The sequence below is a fragment of the Onychostoma macrolepis genome, chromosome 23, assembly GCF_012432095.1.
Source record: "Onychostoma macrolepis isolate SWU-2019 chromosome 23, ASM1243209v1, whole genome shotgun sequence".
NCBI classification, from domain to species: domain Eukaryota; kingdom Metazoa; phylum Chordata; class Actinopteri; order Cypriniformes; family Cyprinidae; genus Onychostoma; species Onychostoma macrolepis.
Genome location: NC_081177.1, coordinates 23,452,487 through 23,471,232, shown reverse-complemented (window position 1 = coordinate 23,471,232; position 18,746 = coordinate 23,452,487). Strand labels below are relative to the sequence as shown.

The window sequence follows — 18,746 nt, the reverse complement described above, 5'->3', positions numbered from 1 at the left end:
TGAAACGCCAGTGTTTTGTTATTGAGTGTGCGCGCTTCCCTGACTGAATTCTGCTCTCTCGCGAATTCTCTCATCATAAACAACAAAGTGCAGATGTATGTATAAGAGTTTCATTCATCAAACAGTCTATAGACAGCTTTACTGATTATAAGGGGAGTTTTTTGAGAGTGCTTAAACTCACGCTAGGCTGAAGTCAATGTAAATGTTCTTTGCTCGCTTTCTCTGTATAATATATTCACTGTTTGAATAACTGTGTAAGGTACAGGTAATAAAACAATTAATTCATTACCTCGCCCGTGAACATCTCTGAATGGTGAAAATGACATCTCCCATCGTTCTCTTCATAGCGTCATCAAGCTTTGCCTTTGTTATTGTTTTGAACATGCGACCTCTAGCGGCAAAAACGTACATATTGTGCCTTTAAGTAAAGTTGCCATCAGCTGTAACAACCAGTCAAATGAAATGATCTTTTTTTTGCTTCGATCTGAGACCTGTGGAACTTGACCTGGCTTTGTGTGTGTCTGTTTGTGTGGCGTTCAGGCGACCATAGCAGAGAAGCTGAGTCACAGATGCCCGTACTGTGAGGCTGTGTTTGCCACCAAGGTGCGTCTTCAGAAGCACAAGCTGTGGAATCACCCAGAAAGGGTCACCATGGAGACTAAGTCCGGGGTCACCTTGGATGCCAAATCCGATCCCAAGCCCGAACCCAAACAGCATAAAAGCCCTGTGAAGCGAAATGCCAAAAAAAGGTGTGAAACCTGACCGTATTCCCTCTAATTGGATTTTTTTTTATTAGTGTGATGAATTTCTGGAGACGGTTTGAATGTGAATTTCTGACAAAAATCGCTTCAGGACATGACTTGTTTTCCACACTGCCATCATTAGATTCCAGATGAAGTCCTCTTGTGTTACTATAGTACCGGTCCTCTGTGGATTGACTTTAATAGCCTGTGTTCCCTGTGCTCCCTCTCAGGCCCGTGGAGAACAGCCCTCCATCACCCGTATTTTTCAAGGTGAAGAAGACCCAGGAGGTGTCTCGGCCCTCACAGAATGGGGAGTGCGCCCCCCAAAGGCCGGACAGGAAACAGCAGCAGGGGACGTCCGTAGACACTGGGGGCAGTGAGAGTGAGGGAGGCAGTCTACCCCCACCCTTCCCTGAGGAGGACCCTGAGAGAATGAAGCACAGTAAGAATGCTACACACTGAGATTAATGCTGCGCATGTCAGCTTCTGAAACACCTGTCCATGATAATACCGTGACGTACCATATGCAATGCTATAATGCTAATCATTCATGGTACCACTACAGTACAATTTTGGCCTGTTGGCCAGGGGCCGGTGTGAGAGACTTCATGGCCAGTTACATCATGTACGAGCATTTTTATGCCTTGTAAACTTAAACATTCAGTTTTCTGTGACATTTGGATGTGAATTCTGCCTGTCAGTATTAAATTAAATTAAAAATGGCTAGGAAAACTAATTATTTGACAAGTTGAAATTGTTTTGTCATGCACAGTGATTTGTGGTTGATAGCATCTTGCATTACAAACAAATGACAAAAAAAAAAAGAGTAATGTTCTGTGTACATCGTCATTCTCCAGCAGGTGTTTACAGTTTTATTGCTGCCTATCATTGCAACTATCATTGCAGATCTTTGCAAAGTTCAAATTGTTTTTTGTTCATCAAAATTTATATTTTTAATTTCTTTACAAAGAAGTTCTATATACTATGTTTGTGTAAAAATGTATAATAATATTTTTTAATCTTTTTATAATACATGTACAATTTATACATGTACATTTATACATGCAAATATAAGATTAAACATTTTAATTAAATGTAACATTTTTTATTCATACTTTTTTTTTAATTATTATTATTTATATATTTTTTGTGTTGTTTCCAGTAAAAATGTGGGCAAAGTTCTTTCCAAAAAACAGAAAGCAAGAAAGAATTTATTACTGTGAAGAAATAAAAAAATTTAAATAAATAAACAATTTTAAATTAAATATTAAATAATACATGTAAAAAGATATATTTAACATTATACACCTAAGTATAAAATCATGAATTTAAATTCAGTATAAGTTTACGTTCTTTAAGTTCTTTACAAAAACATTATATGCTGTGTATGTGTAAAAGTGCATAATAAATAATGTTTAAAAAAATGTAAAATAAAAGTTAAATAATGCATGTAAAATTAATACATATACAATTATAAATGTAAATATAAGATGATACATTTAAATTAAATTGTATCAGTTTAACATTTTTATTCATACATTTTTAATTTATAATTTATCATTTTAATTTCTTTTTACAAAAAAGAAAGAATCAGAAGAATCAGAATCAGATTTTGAAAGTTGGCTGCTGGTCAACTTACAAAAAAGTAAATAAACTACAAAAATGTACAAAATGCAGTTTCACTCTGAGCAGTGCAACTTTCCTTTGGGGGATTTTGCAAACTGAAGTTATGTTATGCATAACAAGATGTCCATCATCTAGAAAAGTAGTTCCACCTCAAAAGGAAAGTCCCAGTTCTCTTTACTTTCTAAAATGTCCAAAGTTCTTAAAATTGCTTTAACATTTCTCATTAACACGACCAAGAACGCCCTCATTGACTTTTGTAGGAAATGGTGGCCTGGCCCTTTAAGCAGCAGTGTGTAAGTTCTCAGTGTTGGCTCCGTCTGAGGGCTGCTGGTCATTAAGTCTCTCTGGTAGCTTGTGGCGGCTGCTGTCTCTGTCTGTGCCTGGCAGAGACGCAGTGTGTCGAGATGTCGGCGTGGCTCGTGCTGTGAGTCCGCTATTTATGGCCTTTGTTTGGGTACACGATCCCTTCGTTTGTTGTTTTACGCCGGAGCCAGGGGCGAGGACAGCGTGTGTGTGTGTGTGTGTCAATGTCTGAAATGTCAGGAAAAATGCACTAGAGCAGCTGTGTTTGTGTGACACAAGTTGACAATCAACCACGTACACACATACAGAGACACAAAACATATCCGCTCTCTTCTCCCATGACTGGTTCATGAAGCTGTGTCAGTTTCTCCAGCAGAGGAACCGCAGCATGTGAAACAGCAGGTGCTTTGGTGCGCTGAAGTTTGAGCATCATTATGAGACTGTAGCTTGCAACAGAAGCTCATGAGTGTTGTTGTTTAGCACTGCATGTTGTCATGAATGTATGAAACATGAATGCAGCTCTTTGCTGTGTTAATGAGATGTTTGACCTCTTGTTGTTGTTCTTCTCATTTGAGCCAGGGAGGAAGCAGAAAACTCCAAAGAAGTTCACCGGGGAGCAGCCGTCTATTTCAGGAACATTTGGTTTGAAAGGTAACACACACTCATATGCATTTTATATAATGCCAAAGACCTCCCATGACTTCTGTTGTTCTTAAAATCGGAATTCTGCAGTCTTAAAGCTACTAAAGACTAACTTTAACCCTTTATGTTTTGCATTTTATATGTGAAAAGGATTATTTTGTCCCTTTATGAAGCTTTGAAGTTTTCATTTTAGTCCCTGCAGTGAGTTAGTAAACTCACTCTTCCTATCCCCACATCTGTTCTTCCAGCCAGTAAATTACATTTTTTATTAAGGGCCAATATTTGCCCTCTGGATTTGATTTTGAGAGGGATTTATTAGGGCACATTTTTGTATCCATAAAACTAAACACAGTGTGCTGTCCATATGTATAAAACTGAATCAGTCAGTGAAGTAGTACGGCAGTTAAAACCAAACAAATCAATCAACCAACATCAAATAGAAGAAAATCTGAAAATATTTAAGAACAGTATTGGTGAATGACTAAATAGTAAACATACTGCTGGGACACACAGAGTGCAGAAATGCAAACCACTGAGGCTTGAGGTGGAGCTGCACCGTAAGGCCCAATGAGTCCAGAGGTGGAGCTGCACCGCAAGACCCACTAAGCTCAGAGGTGGAGCTGCATCATGGAGCCCACTTAGCCCAGGGCCCAGTTGCATAAAAGGTTTAGACTTGTCTTACAAGTTAGTCATCTAATTTTTTTCTTTAAGACTGGCCATATTTTTTTTTAATATAGTTAAATAAAAGCGTAGATTAGCCTTAGATTAGATTAGATTACCCTTTGGTGAAACTCGTTCTTAAGAGACTGTTTTAACATAGAGGCTAAGTGTATGCAGCTGGCCCCAGAATTGCAGCTGCACCAAAAGGCCCAATGGGACTGTACAATCATGATAAATGTTTAAATTAGACCTTGATTTATATTCTATGACATGCCTCGCAGAGAATCTTCAAAATTTCTCAATATTTAAGGGTTTTGTTATTGAACCAGTCCAACTTCCTCGCTCAAAAATGAAGAAGTTCTCCATGGAGTTATTTCAGGTTCTAATCCTATATTTTATCTGATATTTGTAACTCTTCTAGATCTAGAATAAAGAATAACAAGTAACTCTTTACAATAAGGTTCTGTTAGTGAACATTGCCTAATGCATTAATTAACAATGAGCAATACATTTGTTACAATGATTATTAATTGTAATAAAAATATAATTGTTCATTGTTATGTTCGCTTAAGTCCATTAACTAATAACAAAAGATAAAACTTGCATTTAATAATGCATAAGTAAATGTTGAAATCAACATAAATGAAGATTAATAAACACCTTAATTAAGCAATGATGACAAATGGAATATTCATCATTTTGAATGTCAGGAGAATTTATTACCGAAGCTGTACACAGCCAAACTCTTTCATTAGGGGAACTAAAGTACAGGAAGACTCTCTCTAGTGATATACTAGATTGCCATGACCCCTTTTTGTTGACTGACTGCCTCACAGTGGTGTTTGTTGTCAGTGTTATCTCAGAAGGGACTTTCAGAGTTTAGTCCTGGCCTCCGTTCAATAAATACACCTTGAGATTTCAGTGGTATTTTTGCACCTGTATGTTTATAATTAGCAACCATATACTCTTTGATAGTAATTACCCCTGCTGGTGCTAATAGGGGGTCTATAGGTCTATTCTAGACGTGTTTCATTTCCTGTTGAAGTTACAGTGGTGCATGTTTAAGAAACACTGCACCATAAGACAGACTATACAACACAACAAGGCTCTTTGACCACCAAAAGAGTTTGAGAGTCTCATTTCTTCATTTCTCTTTTGTTTGTTCTTTTTTTAGTCATACTTTTATTTCCGTGACTTGTGAGGTCTCTGCTTTTCCTGAATGTAATTTGTTATGTGTTGTACAGGAATGAATAAGGTGGAGGAGAAGTTGAAAGCAGGTCGGATGAAGAGGGCGGAAGGGGCTCTGTTCGCTGAGGAGTCCCAGAGGAAGCAGTCGGTTCATGCTCCCAGCAGAAAAGAGGCTGCTGTTATTAGTTCAGGTCTCTCTCTCTCTGCTCTCTCTGCATGTTTGCATGATAAAATCGTCCAGTACATTTGTACTGCCAAAGCAGTGTGAAATAACTCAAATAAAGTAAAATAGTACAAAATTGTACTAATAATAGTACTAATCAAATAAATAGTTCTATTATTAAATATATATATACATATATATATATATATATATATACACATATATACATATATGTATGTATGTGTATATATATATATATATATATATATATATATATATACACACACACATATATATATATATATATATATATATATATATATATATATATATATATATATATACACACATATATATATATATATATATATATATATACACACATATATATATATATATATATATATATATATATACACATATATATATATATATATATATACACATATATATATATATATATATATATATATTATTTTTATTTTTATTTTATTAATTTAATACAGATGAAATAAAATAATTTAAATTAAATAAAAATTAAATAATATAGAAATGCACTCTACAGTTTGAAAGATTTGGCGTCATTTATTTATTTATTCATTCATTCATTTATTTATTTATTTAAAGTAATTAGTGTCACCATACTTTTATTCAGAAAATTTATCAAAAGTGACTGTAAAATCAGTTATAATGCTACAAAAGTTGCTGTTCTTTTTAACTTTCTATTCATCAAAGAATCCTGAAAGAAATGTATTATGGTTTCCACAAAAATAATAATAAGCAAAAACTGTTTGCAGAATTTATAATAAGATCATGTGACACTGAAGACTGGAGTAATGATGCTGAAAAATCAGATTTGCATCACAGGAATAAATTGCATTTTAAAATATATTAAAAGTGAAAATGGCTGTTTTAAATTGTAATAATGTTTCAAAATATTAAGATTTTTATTGTATTTTTTATAAAAATGAATGCAGTCTTAGTAAGCAAAAGAGACTTTTTTCAAAAACATAAAAACATCTTACTGACCCCAGACTTTGAAATGGTAATGTAATCTTAATTAACCATGTTTTATCTGTTTGTCTCAGTTCCCCCTGCTGAAGCCCAGTGGCAGAACACCATCTCTGAGAGAGGAGAAGTGGTCTGTCCCACCTGCTCTGTCGTCACTCGCAAGACCGTCCATGGACTTAAGAAGCACATGGAGATCTGTCAGAAGGTCACTCTAAAACACACTATTGTCATTATTACTAGCATAGGCTTAGAGGAGGGGTGTCCAAACCTGTCCTGCAGAGTTTAGGTCCAATCCTAATTAAACACACCTGAACAACATCTTCAGACTCAATAGAAACTTCCAGGCAAGTGTGTTGGAGCTGGTTGGAGCTAAAATATCCAGGACACTGTCCCTCCAGGAACAAGTTTGGACACCCCTGGCTTAGAGGAACACATTATTTTATAAATCAGGGGTTCCCAAACTTTTCTATTTCACGACAAATCACCATCTTATTTTATAGTACAACTGTAAAATTTCACTACTAATATTATATATTCATATTTTATTATTTTAATATTTTAATTTCTTTGTTAAAATATGAAACATGTCCATAAAAACTCGGAACACGCAGGGAGAGCGGGGCACAACCCAACACATTTTTTAGCAAAGCATAAGAAGCAAAGCAGAACTCTCTAAAACAGTTTGGAAATTAAAATAATTGTGAAATAGGTAAAAATAATAAACAGATGTGTCTCATTTTAAATAAACACTAAAAACTGAGATGACAAATTTACTTTTGCAATGGTTAAATAAATGTTCAGCAATATCTTCAAAAGATTTTTGAACCTTGGCACATTGATGAATGAAATGAATGAATGAACAACATACAGTACCTGAAACAGTTTTTGTAACATTTGAATTTTCCGGTGTATGCAGTCTCATGCAAAATACAGCGCAGTGAAGTGAGCGAGTTTCTTCTCATTAATAATGTGGACTGATTGAGCCTTTTAATAATCACGTCGCTCTGAGACGCTCACTGTTTGCGCCCGCGCTTCAAAACGCATGTTTTAAATCGCAGACTTAATTGCGATTCAAAAATCACGCTTAAGAATATTGCAATTCGTAATTAATGTTGGTAGGCTATATCATGCAGTCCTAGACTGAACTGTGTGTGTGTGTGTGTGTGTGTGTCATTGAAACGCAAATTTAGCTGCAGCCAAGTGACTTTGTGCGACCCACCTCAGTGGGACAAATTCTAAATTACTTTCAACATTCCCAATGGAAATATTTGTTTTAAAGGGATAGTTTGTTTGTTTATAGGGATAAAATTGTAATTCTGTTATTAATTACTCACCCTCATGTTGATCCAAACCCGTAAGACATTCGTTCATCTTCAGAACTCAAATTAAGATATTTTTGTTGAAATCCGAGAGCTCTCTGACCCTCCATAGACAGTAACGTAACTGACACAATCAAGGCCCAGAAAGGTAGTAAGGACATCATTAAAATAGTCCATGTGACATCAGTGGTTCAACCTTAATTTTATGAAACAAGAATACTTTTTGTGTGCAAAGAAAACAAAAACAACAACTTTATTCAACAATTCTTCTCCTCTGTGTCACCCTGGCGCCATTTTAGAGAGTATCACGATGCATGCGCGTGCTCTCCTCTGAATGTAAACAAGGCACAGTGCATGAGTTCTACGTCAGCAGCACCACACACATGCGTTGTTTACATGCAGGAAAAGCATGCGCATACGTCGTGAGTAATTAATGACAGAAATATCATTTTTGGGTGAACAATCTCTTTAAGGTGAAGTTGCTTTGGCAATCCCGACCAACCAAACCAATGTTTGGAGTTTGCGTTGAGACTTTATGATTGTTTGTCAGTTAGCAAACAAGAAAAGTGTTCGGGAAGCCTATTTGAAAACAGTCATTATTTTGGTGGTTTGGTGTTTATCTTAAGATATTGATGGCAATTCACCAACCATGAAATCCAACTTATTACATGTAACAAGATATCAGACACCCCAACCGACTGCTGTCGTTGACGTTTGCGTTGACCTCATGACTCATGAGGAATCCACACGAGGTCTTGTTCCTCAGTTATTGGTAACCCAAACATCCCATGGGGACTTTGGTGGATTGGACCTTTCATACAACCGCGCTCCTCCAAAGAAGACAACAACTGTCTCAGTTTTCTAAACACATCAAATATAATGTGGCAGATGTGCTCAAGCTCTTCCATTTGAAGAGGGACAAAGCCTTATTCATGACACTCAAGCAGAAAGAATGTTTGACTGTAAATTATATCTAAAAACATTCTTACATAAATTGTCACACTCAATTCATTGGGATGGTTTATGTAAGAATGGATTCATGAGTGATTTGTTCCAATTGCGTTTCATGAATGAGGCCCACAGAACGATAGAGAGGGAATCAAACCTTGTTGTTTATACAACCAAACCGCAGAGGAAGCGGAGAGGAGAATGTTTCAGCCATGCAATTAGACACCTCTCTCTCAGGACCTTGCGCAGGGGGCCGGAGGGAGCCATTAGGGGCACTTTATTGATTGGGCGTCTGTGAGTGGCCCTACCAAGTGTGCATCTGTAGTAGAGAATTATAGTGGCAGCCCAGTGTATAGCACAACTCTATAAAAATGATGGTATGTCTATTAAAGATGGAATCGATCGGCTGCGTTATTGCGGGTCACAAGTAATTGTAGTTTCTCTGGCCTCTTCCTCAGCCCTGTGTGAAATCAATGATGGCTGTGATGGGCATTAAGGGAGAAGACATTTTATAGCAAAGGAAATGTATTAAAATGATAATCATTGACCTTATTTTCTCATTTGTGTTTTTGTGAATGTCAATGCAGAAATAAATATGCTTTTATTAAGCGAGGATGCATTCAAGAAGTGCCAATTAAGACATTTACTGAATAATGTTACAAATAGTACTGTCAATCGATTAATCGTGATTAATCGCATCCAGAATAAAAGTTTTTGTTTACACAATATATGTGTGTGTACTATGTATATTTATTATGTATATATAAATACACACACATGCATGTATATATTTAAGAAAAATATGTTACGTTTATATATTAAATTTGTTTATATATGATATAATTTATATGAGTATAAATGTATACACGTACCGTAAATACATGTAAATATTTTCAAAATATATGCTGTATGTGTGTGTCTTATATATACATAATAAATATACACAGTACACATATATTATGTAAACAAAAACTATTATTTTGGATGCGATTAATCGTTTGACAGCACTAGTATCACAGTTTCACAAAAATATGAAGCAGCACAACTGTTTTCAGCATTGATAATAATAATAATAAATGTTTCTTGAGCAGCAAATCATCATATTCGAATGATTTCTGAAGGATCATGTGACACTGAAGACTGGAGTAATGATGCTGAAAATTTAACAGAATAATAGAAATGTTTCTTTGTTGCTGGATGAAGATGCTTGTCTTGTGGGGAAAAAAAATTGTGTAAATAGGCCTTGAACTTGTTCAAATAATTTGCATTGCACTTTTAAAATAAATAGTTCTTGGTTTTGAATAGTTCTTTTTTATATAAATAATGTCACCATGGTTTTTGTGTTAAAGGTTAAGTGTGTAAAGGTTTTAGTATTAAAGGTCAAGTGTGTAATTTTTGTGCCATTAAAATCACCACACAAAATTTAGAAAAAAATTCAAATTAAAAAATCAATAGCCATTATGCCTTTGAACCGAATTCACGTCATTGTCAACAGTCACAGTTGTCATGTGGGGCTGGTAGGGAATATTTTAATGCTTTTCAGAAGAATAATCCTACAAATGCTTTATTAGTTGACTGCTTCAAGGGGAAAAATACATAGTTTGCCGTTTGTATCATTGTAACTGGAACATCAAATATAAAATGTCACATTTATAACCCATGATTTCATGATATTTGAGGTGGACATCATAAACTGTGGTCTTTTTCTTGTAGCTGCGGGACGCTCTCAAATGTCAGCAGTGTCAGAAACAGTTCCGATCAAAAGCTGGACTCAATTACCACAGCATGGCTGACCACATTAAGGTGAGCGGCGGTGCCAGAACACATTTTACTTGAGCTTTTTATAAGAATTAACTGCAGATCTATAGCAAAGCTCGTCTCCTAGATGTCAAAACAGATGAAAATCTATGATTTGAAATACAATGTATAATCATTTAAACAATTAAAATCGCATCACTTTTAACATCAGCTTTTCTGTATATAAATGAAACAGTCAGACTCTTGAAATGTGTTGTTCTTTCTCTTCACTCTGAGCCTTTTACTCCCTTGAGAAACACTTCAGCATACTTTTAAAAAGGGTACTATTATGGAAATAATATAGTTTAAAGGAAAAAGTGTCAACCAAAAGTAATGTTTTCAGACACATTGCATCTTATTTACAATTAAATTAAAATGTATTATAGTTTAAATTTATATTAAATGCTATTAGATGAACGTTAGAGTGTTTTTTAGTAAATCTTTAAACAAAATATCATAATTACTTGTGTTGTCTTTGAAATGTGGTTAAAGTGTACTGCCAAATGTTCATTTATAGTAAACTAAAATATACTTTAATGTAATTTCTATTCAAATTTGTATGTCATGCATTAAAATATTTTTGTAATTACACATTTGTAATATTGAAATTGTAATTTAGTACATTTAAAATATATTAACTTTAAATGTAATATAAAAAAACACACTACATTTCAATTTATATGAAGTACTTTACATGTGCACACATCAAAATAAGTGAACTGTACTTAAAATTTTAATTTGACATATTACAAAGTGCAATTTTTAAATGTGTATTTAAGTGTGTTATGAAACATATAAGTAAACCCTCTTTAAGTACACTTAAATGGCATTTTATTTCATTAAAATTATATTATCTGCAAGTATAAGTTTAAAAATATACAGTAAATGTACATTTAGTACAATTAAGCGCAATTCTTTTTCCCAAGGGACTCGAGAAGGTCTGAAACTATAGCATTTTAATATCTTTAATAAACAACTGGAGCTGTGTGTGTACAGTACGTGCAGAAGAACAGTGTTTAAAATAACATACAGTGACCACTAAAGAGAGCAGCGGCTGCCCTGCGTCCACATCAGCATCTAATCTCTATTATATCTGACACCATCTCTATACTCCTGCATCACTTTAAGACCTAAAGCATCCATTAGACTCTAACCATTAACTGCACATATGGGAAAAGGTCTAGAACACGTCTAGTAATGCCTTTTAAAACAGTCTTCAAGCAGTATTTCAACTGTAATGATTGTCTCCTTTTCCCCAGCCTTATTTCTGTGCAGTAATAATTTCCTCAACGTTCCTAAGCTATTAACAGCTTTCCTGCCAGTAATCTTTCTCCACGGCAAATCATGGTAATCTGCCTTATGAGTGAAGTTCATATGTTTTTTTCCAGTCATTTTCAGCCAACATCTGAATAGGAACGGCACATCCCATAATGATGATGGTGTCCCTTGTGACCCTTGTGAGGTTTAGTGTAAAAACATGAGAGAGAATCGCTGGTTAAAGAGGGCCATGAGGATGTAAGCTCCATCTGCCAAGCTCAAGCATTAGCTGCAAACAATATTTCCAATAAAATGTGTTAAATTATGCACGACCAAATGTCTCAGAAACAGTATGAAACATTAATGAGGATGTGCATTTAGGTCTGTGATTTGTTATTTGAGCCAGGTGCTGAGTCTCACTGAGCCAAACATTTGAGAATCAGCATAAGGTCTGGGCCACATTTCATCTTATTCTAGCCAAGATCCGCCTACTTCGACAGGAAGAGAACGACAAACGTGTAAAGTGATTTCAGGGCTGGTAGTTCAAAACAAAATATTTAAAAAATTTGTGATTCAATAAAATGAACATTCTCGACTGAAAGCGAAACGTCTGGACACACTTGGCTTCAAAATGAAAAAAAATGGAAACATAAACCAAAAGAATGATTCTTTAAAACTGGACTTTCTCTAGACTAACTAAACATTATATTATAAATAATAATATAATACTTGTGACTAAACTTGTTCTTGCTCCAGGTGGCATCACTGCTCTAACATCTGCCCAACAATTTTTTGTGGATCAAAATAATTTAATTTAATTAAGTTCTCCCGGTGTACAACATAATATTCTATATTTCTGCTGTAATTATGACAAAGCTGCTTTTTAGTAACAGAAACTGGGTGTATTGATATACTAAATTAATTAATCATGATCAATTATTTGCCTCCGGGAAGTTTTTAGAGCTGTTTGTTTTTCTTTAAAAACACTAGTTATTGAGGGGGGAAATTAGTATTATTTCAGTTTTTAAGATCATTAAGATCATTTTTATTTAAATTCTAGACTGGGGCTGTAAGTTATCAAATTAATAATTACATCAATTGCAAGTTATTCACACATCAATTGAAAATGATCCCCCAAAAGTCATTATTGTGTTAAATGAGGAAAACATTCAATAAGCATTAAAAAAGCTTTGGAAATAAATATTTTCATTCAACATCGGATTTATTACACACATTTTTTTTTTCAGAAGCTGCATGTGAAATAGCATTTGGGTATATTAACACATAGGTGGCATGAATGCATTTACACTGTAATTATTATTGCATAAATAATGCTATGAAATTAATGGGATTTAAATGGCCATTAATGGATTTATTTTTTATTTATTTTAGAAAACCTGATTATTGAAATATCAAAAAAAATAATAATAATAATGAAATGATACTGTAAATATGAAAGTAAAACCACCAGCAGGTGACAGCATGTCACTGTTAACGCATGAGTCATTCAGTCATTCATATAACTGATTTATTCAGAAACAAAGCAAGTGACTGCCTTCAAGAATAAATCATTGAATCATTGGCTCACTCGATTCACATTGAGAGCTGCAGGGTGATATTCTGTAGCCAGGTGATGCAGTATCTCTCATACATCATCTAACCCTCTACATTATCAGCTCTCTGTGTTTTGAGCGCCTATGGGTGTTAACACTGACATATCTTGGTTTAACAGTCTGCGAGTTAATGTTTTTCAGTACAGAACTGAAGTTGTATCTCAAACTTAGTATTTACCCTCAGGTGCTATGTTGAGGTGTCTGGCATCCTGTTTAGATAGCTCATGTCTCATTTCCCCTGCTGATGTTTTTAGGCCAAATAAAGTGCTGTAAAAAGCGTTGCTGTTAACACGCCTTGAGTAAATGCCCCTCTATAAAGGCATCTGGCTTTCAGAAAGCAGTGATTGGAAACATACTGTTGTAAAGACTTGAGGAAGAGTTTCTGGGAAGACACTAATGTGTTGCATTGTATTTGTTTCCCATTTGTAAGCCCTCGGCGAGTGAAAATGTGTCTGAAGAGGAGCAGGAGGAGAGAGAGAGGCTACGCTGCGTCCTCAAACAGATGGGCCGAATCAAATGTCCCAGTGAGGTAGGAATTTGTCACTGGTGCCTGCCGTCTGTCTGTCTCCATAGACGGCACTGGCTGTCCTTAATACGTCCTAATTTCTGTCTACTTTCTGTCTCTCACTTTCTCTGTTTTGACTTGTCTTCTTCTGCACACTTCAGCAGTCTGTCTGTCCTTCTGCCCGTCGTCTGTCTCTCTCTATCTATCTATCTATCTATCTATCTATCTATCTATCTATCTATCTATCTATCTATCTATCTATCTATCTATCTATCTATCTATCTATCTATCTATCTATCTATCTATCTATCTATCTTTCTCTCTTTCCACCTATATTTCTGTCTATCTGTCTGTCTATCTACATATATATCCATCTGTCTGTCTGTCTGCCTACCTTTCTGCCTATCTGTCTGTCCATCTACGTCTCTGTCTGTGTGTCTGTAAGCATGTGTTTATTTGGTTCACCAGCTAGACCAGCACTAACCAGCTTGGAAATTCATTTTAAGTTGGTCTTTTCAGCAGAGCAGTCTGGTTCCAATTCCTACAGTATGTGTGGAGAAAGTGATGAGAAGAGAAATAGAAATTCTCAGATATTACTCGCCAGTGTGTGAGATTGAGGCACAGATATGTTTTCACTCACTGAACACTCTGACTGAGCGCTTCAGAGTTCTCTTTCCATCAATCGATCTGTGCTGTTTTTCAGTAAATCTCAATGGATGCGCACCTGTGTTTCGCGTCCCGTAAACTCTAGTGTGATGGCGCACGACTCGCCGTTGCTTTGCTTTTTTCTAATCTTACATACATGCAGAATTGACGCACTATATGTAAATGATATTCTTTGTTGTATCGTCCTGTCAAAATAAGGAGTTCCTTTGGATTTCTTCAGCTTTTAAGAACTGCCGGTTTCTCCGGTAGTAGGCGGGGCTAATGCATAAATGACAATCTCATTGGCTGGCGCTTGTCCCTGTTTTGATTTCAGCAAATTAATTCGAGCAAATGTACACAACCTGATTAATATTCATGAATCCAGCAGCTTGTTAATCTGTTAATCCGTTTTATATTGTTCTTATTAGTACAATTCGTAGTATTATTGTTAGTTTTTTACCATTTTTTTACAGAAACACAGAATGACCAAAAAAGCATCACCACCAGTCCTAAGTTTAGTTAAAATTACTAATATGCATTCATATATGGTTACCAAGTTTTAATTCAAATTGCTAAAGTTCTATCATTAAATTATACTTGATTATCATAATATCATGTGTGACCCTGGACGACAAAACCAGTCTTAAGTGTCAATTTTTTTCGAAATTGAGATTTATACAACATCTGAAAGCTGAATAAATACACTTTCCATTGATGTATGGTTTGTTAGGATCGGACAATATTTGGCTGAGATACACCTATTTGAAAATCTGGAATCTGAGGGTGCAAAAAAATCTAAATATTGAGAAAATCGCCTTTAAAGTTGCCCAAATTAAGTTCTTAGCAATGCATATTACTAATCAAAAATCAAATTTTGATACATTTACGGTAAGAAATTTACAAAATATCTTCATGGAACATGATCTTTACTTAATATCCTAATGATTTGGCATAAAAGAAAAATCAATAATTTTGACCCATACAATGTATTTTTGGCTATTGCTACAAATATACCCCAGCGACTTAAGACTGGTTTTGTGGTCCAGGGTCACATATTATAATGCTTGATTGACTGATGTTAAGAGTGTACTTTCATATTTAAAAAGCTGTGCCATTTTACAAACATATATTTGTAAAATAAAATATAAAATATATATACCGGTAATATACATATCCATATATAGTATATCAGTCTGGCGAGTAAACAAAAACATTCACTAGCCAATGGCAATTCAACTACCAAGGTGTCCGTAGAGGGTTGGTGTTATTGCGCAATTCCATATATATGCCGATGTGAGGAGAAAAATTCTGCGTGTGATTTACTGACAAGGTGCACATTAAAGAACACAGACGCAGCCAGATCTTTTCCAAAATGACCAGCGCAATCTACCAAGAGCAGCGCAAATTACCGCCTGCTTTAAGACATGCTTTATTGGGGCATTAAATAATGCCGCAAATACCAGTGAATTGACGAGTGCAAATCTTAGTAAATCATGTTGCATGATTCATTCAAATACTCTCCTCACATACATTTACCGATCGAAAGGGAAACTCCTAAAAATGCATATTCAATAAGGTGAGTCGCAAAAATAACCACGTCCACACCTTTTCAGCGCTAATTTCCCACTGTAGTTTTTTAACGCCAAACGAGGGTTTGCACTGGCACAAGCTGATAGTAAATCTGGCCCTAAGTATTTAAATGTAGTTTGTGTTAACAAACAGGCTCCTTCAAAGGAACGCTGTAACCCAGACTGTCAGCCCACAGATCAATGAGCGAATTAATGAAGTATGTTTGATTCTCTGTCAAACAGGGCTGTTCAGCTCATTTCTCCAGTCTGATGGGTTATCAGTATCATCAGAAACGCTGTGGCAGAGAGCTGCCAGACAAACAGAAGCCTGTCTTCCTGTGCCAGCACTGTGGTAAGACCTATCGCTCAAAAGCTGGCCGTGACTACCACCTTCGCACCGAGCACCCCGTCACCACCCTGTCCACACACTCGGTGAGATTACACAGCCACGATACACGTCATACTGCGAATCTAACATTGTGTGGAAAAACGTCACAACCAGTGTCATGTTATTGATCAGTAATTAATCCAGATGCTTTTAAACGTCTGTTATATTACCACATTTAGCTCACAGCTGAGGACTGGAAACAGGAAGACAGTAAAGATGAGGAGGATGTGCTGGAGGATGAAGAAGAGGACGAAGAAGAGGAGGAGGAGGACGACGACGACGAGGAAGAGGAAGAACCTGTGCAAATAAAGGGCAGAGAGAAGGCAAAGGAGAGAGTAGACGTGCCGGTGGAGAAGATGGAGGAGAGGAAGGAGGAGAAAACAGTGGTGGAGCAGCTGCTGGATTTGGAGAGGACGCCCAGCGGCAGGGTGCGCCGGCGCTCGGCTCAGGTGGCGGTGTTCCACCTGCAGGAGATCGCAGAGGACGAGCTGGCCAAAGACTGGGGCACCAAACGACGCATCAAAGACGACCTCGTACCAGATATCAAGAGGGTATGCAGTGTTGTACTCACTTTGAAAATGCTACACTGGTCACACTTTATTTTAAGGTCCAATTCTCGCTATTAACAAACCGACTTTTGCCTACTAAGTTGTTGCTTTTTAATAGTTAGTAAGGTAGATATTAAGTTTAGGTATAGGGTAGGATTAGGAATGTAGAATATGGCCATGCAGAATACATGCTTTATTAGCACTAATAAACAGCCAATGTGTTATTAATAGGCATGATAATAAGCAGTAGTTAATAGTGAGAACTGGTCCCTATACTAAAGTGTTACCGCTACACTATACGTTTACGTTTACAAAAGTTTATTGTCAAATTAAGCAATTTATTTAAAAAAAATATGAGATTTGTTTATTAATAGTACAACATACAACATAAAACAGATATCAATAAGTTTGACAGCATCAATTTTAATTTATATTTCATTAAAGGGATAGTTCACCCAAAAATGAAAATTCTGTCATTAATTACTCACCCTCATGTTGTTCTCGTAAGACCTTCGTTCATCTTCGGAACACAAATTAAGGTATTTTTGATGTAATCCGAGAGCTCTCTGACCCTCCATAGATGGCAACACAAGTGAAATGTTTCCAGGTCCAGAAATGTAGCGTAAGAAAATCGGTAAAATAGTCCATGTGACATCAGTGGTTCAACTGTAATTTTATGAAGCTATTGGAATACCTTCTGTTCGCAAAGAAAAAACTAAAATAATGACTTTATTCAACAATTCTTCTCTCCTTATCCCATCTCCTCTAAGTATAAACAACGCATGCGCTTGCTCTCCTCTAAATGTAAACAACGTATGCACGTGCTGCTGCTTACGTTGAATGAGCAGTGCCATGTTTATGTGTCAAGGACAGCATGCACATGCGTTGCTAATATTTAGAGGAGACGGGATGAGAAGGAGAAGAATTGTTGAATAAAGCTGTTATTTTTGTTTTCTTTGCACACAAAAAGTATTCTCGTAGCTTCATAAAATTACAGTTGAACCACTGATGTCACATGGATTATTTTAACAATCTCCTTGCTACGTTTCTGGACCTTGAACGTGTTCGGACCCTTGCTGTCTATGGAGGGTCAAAGAGCTCTCGGATTTCATCAAAAATATCTTGATTTGTGTTCTGGTCTTACGGGTTTGGAACGACATGAGGGTGAGTAATTAATGACAGAATTTTCATTTTTGGGTGAACTATCCCTTTAAAGACTATGAAAATATTAGGGCTGTTGATTTAACGTGTTAATTTGATGTGATTAATTATGGGGAAAATAACAAATTGGTTAAATGAATGAATAAATGACTCGCTCATTAAGACTCTCCGCCACCTACTGATGGTTTTTGTTTCACATTGAGAGAATCAATTATTTAAAACAAAATAATAATTTCATGTTTCAGTATTCAAAAACCCCATTAATACCCATTTATTGTAATTATTCATGCAATGTTGAATCAAAATATTTCTTTTTAAAGCTTTTTGTTATGTCTATTGTAATGTCAGGTCAAACTCCTTTTTTATTGAGACAGGTGATTCATTTTTAACTAAATCAGATGAAATTACAATTATTTTAATAACTTTTTTTATAAATAAAGTACATAAACTTATTGCATCAAGTGAAAGTCAAATTGAAAAAATAACAAGTGATAAGCCAGCCCTATGCTTTGAATTGAACAAAGTAAATGTACAACAAGTGGAATTAAAATGATCAATGATAAATATAGATAAACCATCGGGAATGGATAACTTAGATGGTCGCCTTGTAAAATTAGAAGCCAGCTGTTTGGCGGAACCAGTTTGCCACATCTTTAATATC

The 18,746-nt window shown here is 35.6% G+C and overlaps 1 protein-coding gene across 1 annotated transcript in view; it reads left to right on the top strand.

Moving 5' to 3' along the window:
* The window catches only part of znf512b (zinc finger protein 512B), a 68,988-nt gene that overhangs the window by 42,244 nt on the left and 7,998 nt on the right, over positions 1-18,746 (top strand). Inside the window, exons 5-13 of the mRNA XM_058764236.1 lie at positions 541-749; positions 974-1,185; positions 3,252-3,323; positions 5,219-5,353; positions 6,414-6,541; positions 10,317-10,406; positions 13,701-13,799; positions 16,232-16,420; positions 16,556-16,927. Of these exons, the coding sequence (XP_058620219.1) occupies positions 541-749; positions 974-1,185; positions 3,252-3,323; positions 5,219-5,353; positions 6,414-6,541; positions 10,317-10,406; positions 13,701-13,799; positions 16,232-16,420; positions 16,556-16,927 (1,506 nt within the window). The remainder of the gene's footprint in view (positions 1-540; positions 750-973; positions 1,186-3,251; positions 3,324-5,218; positions 5,354-6,413; positions 6,542-10,316; positions 10,407-13,700; positions 13,800-16,231; positions 16,421-16,555; positions 16,928-18,746) is intronic.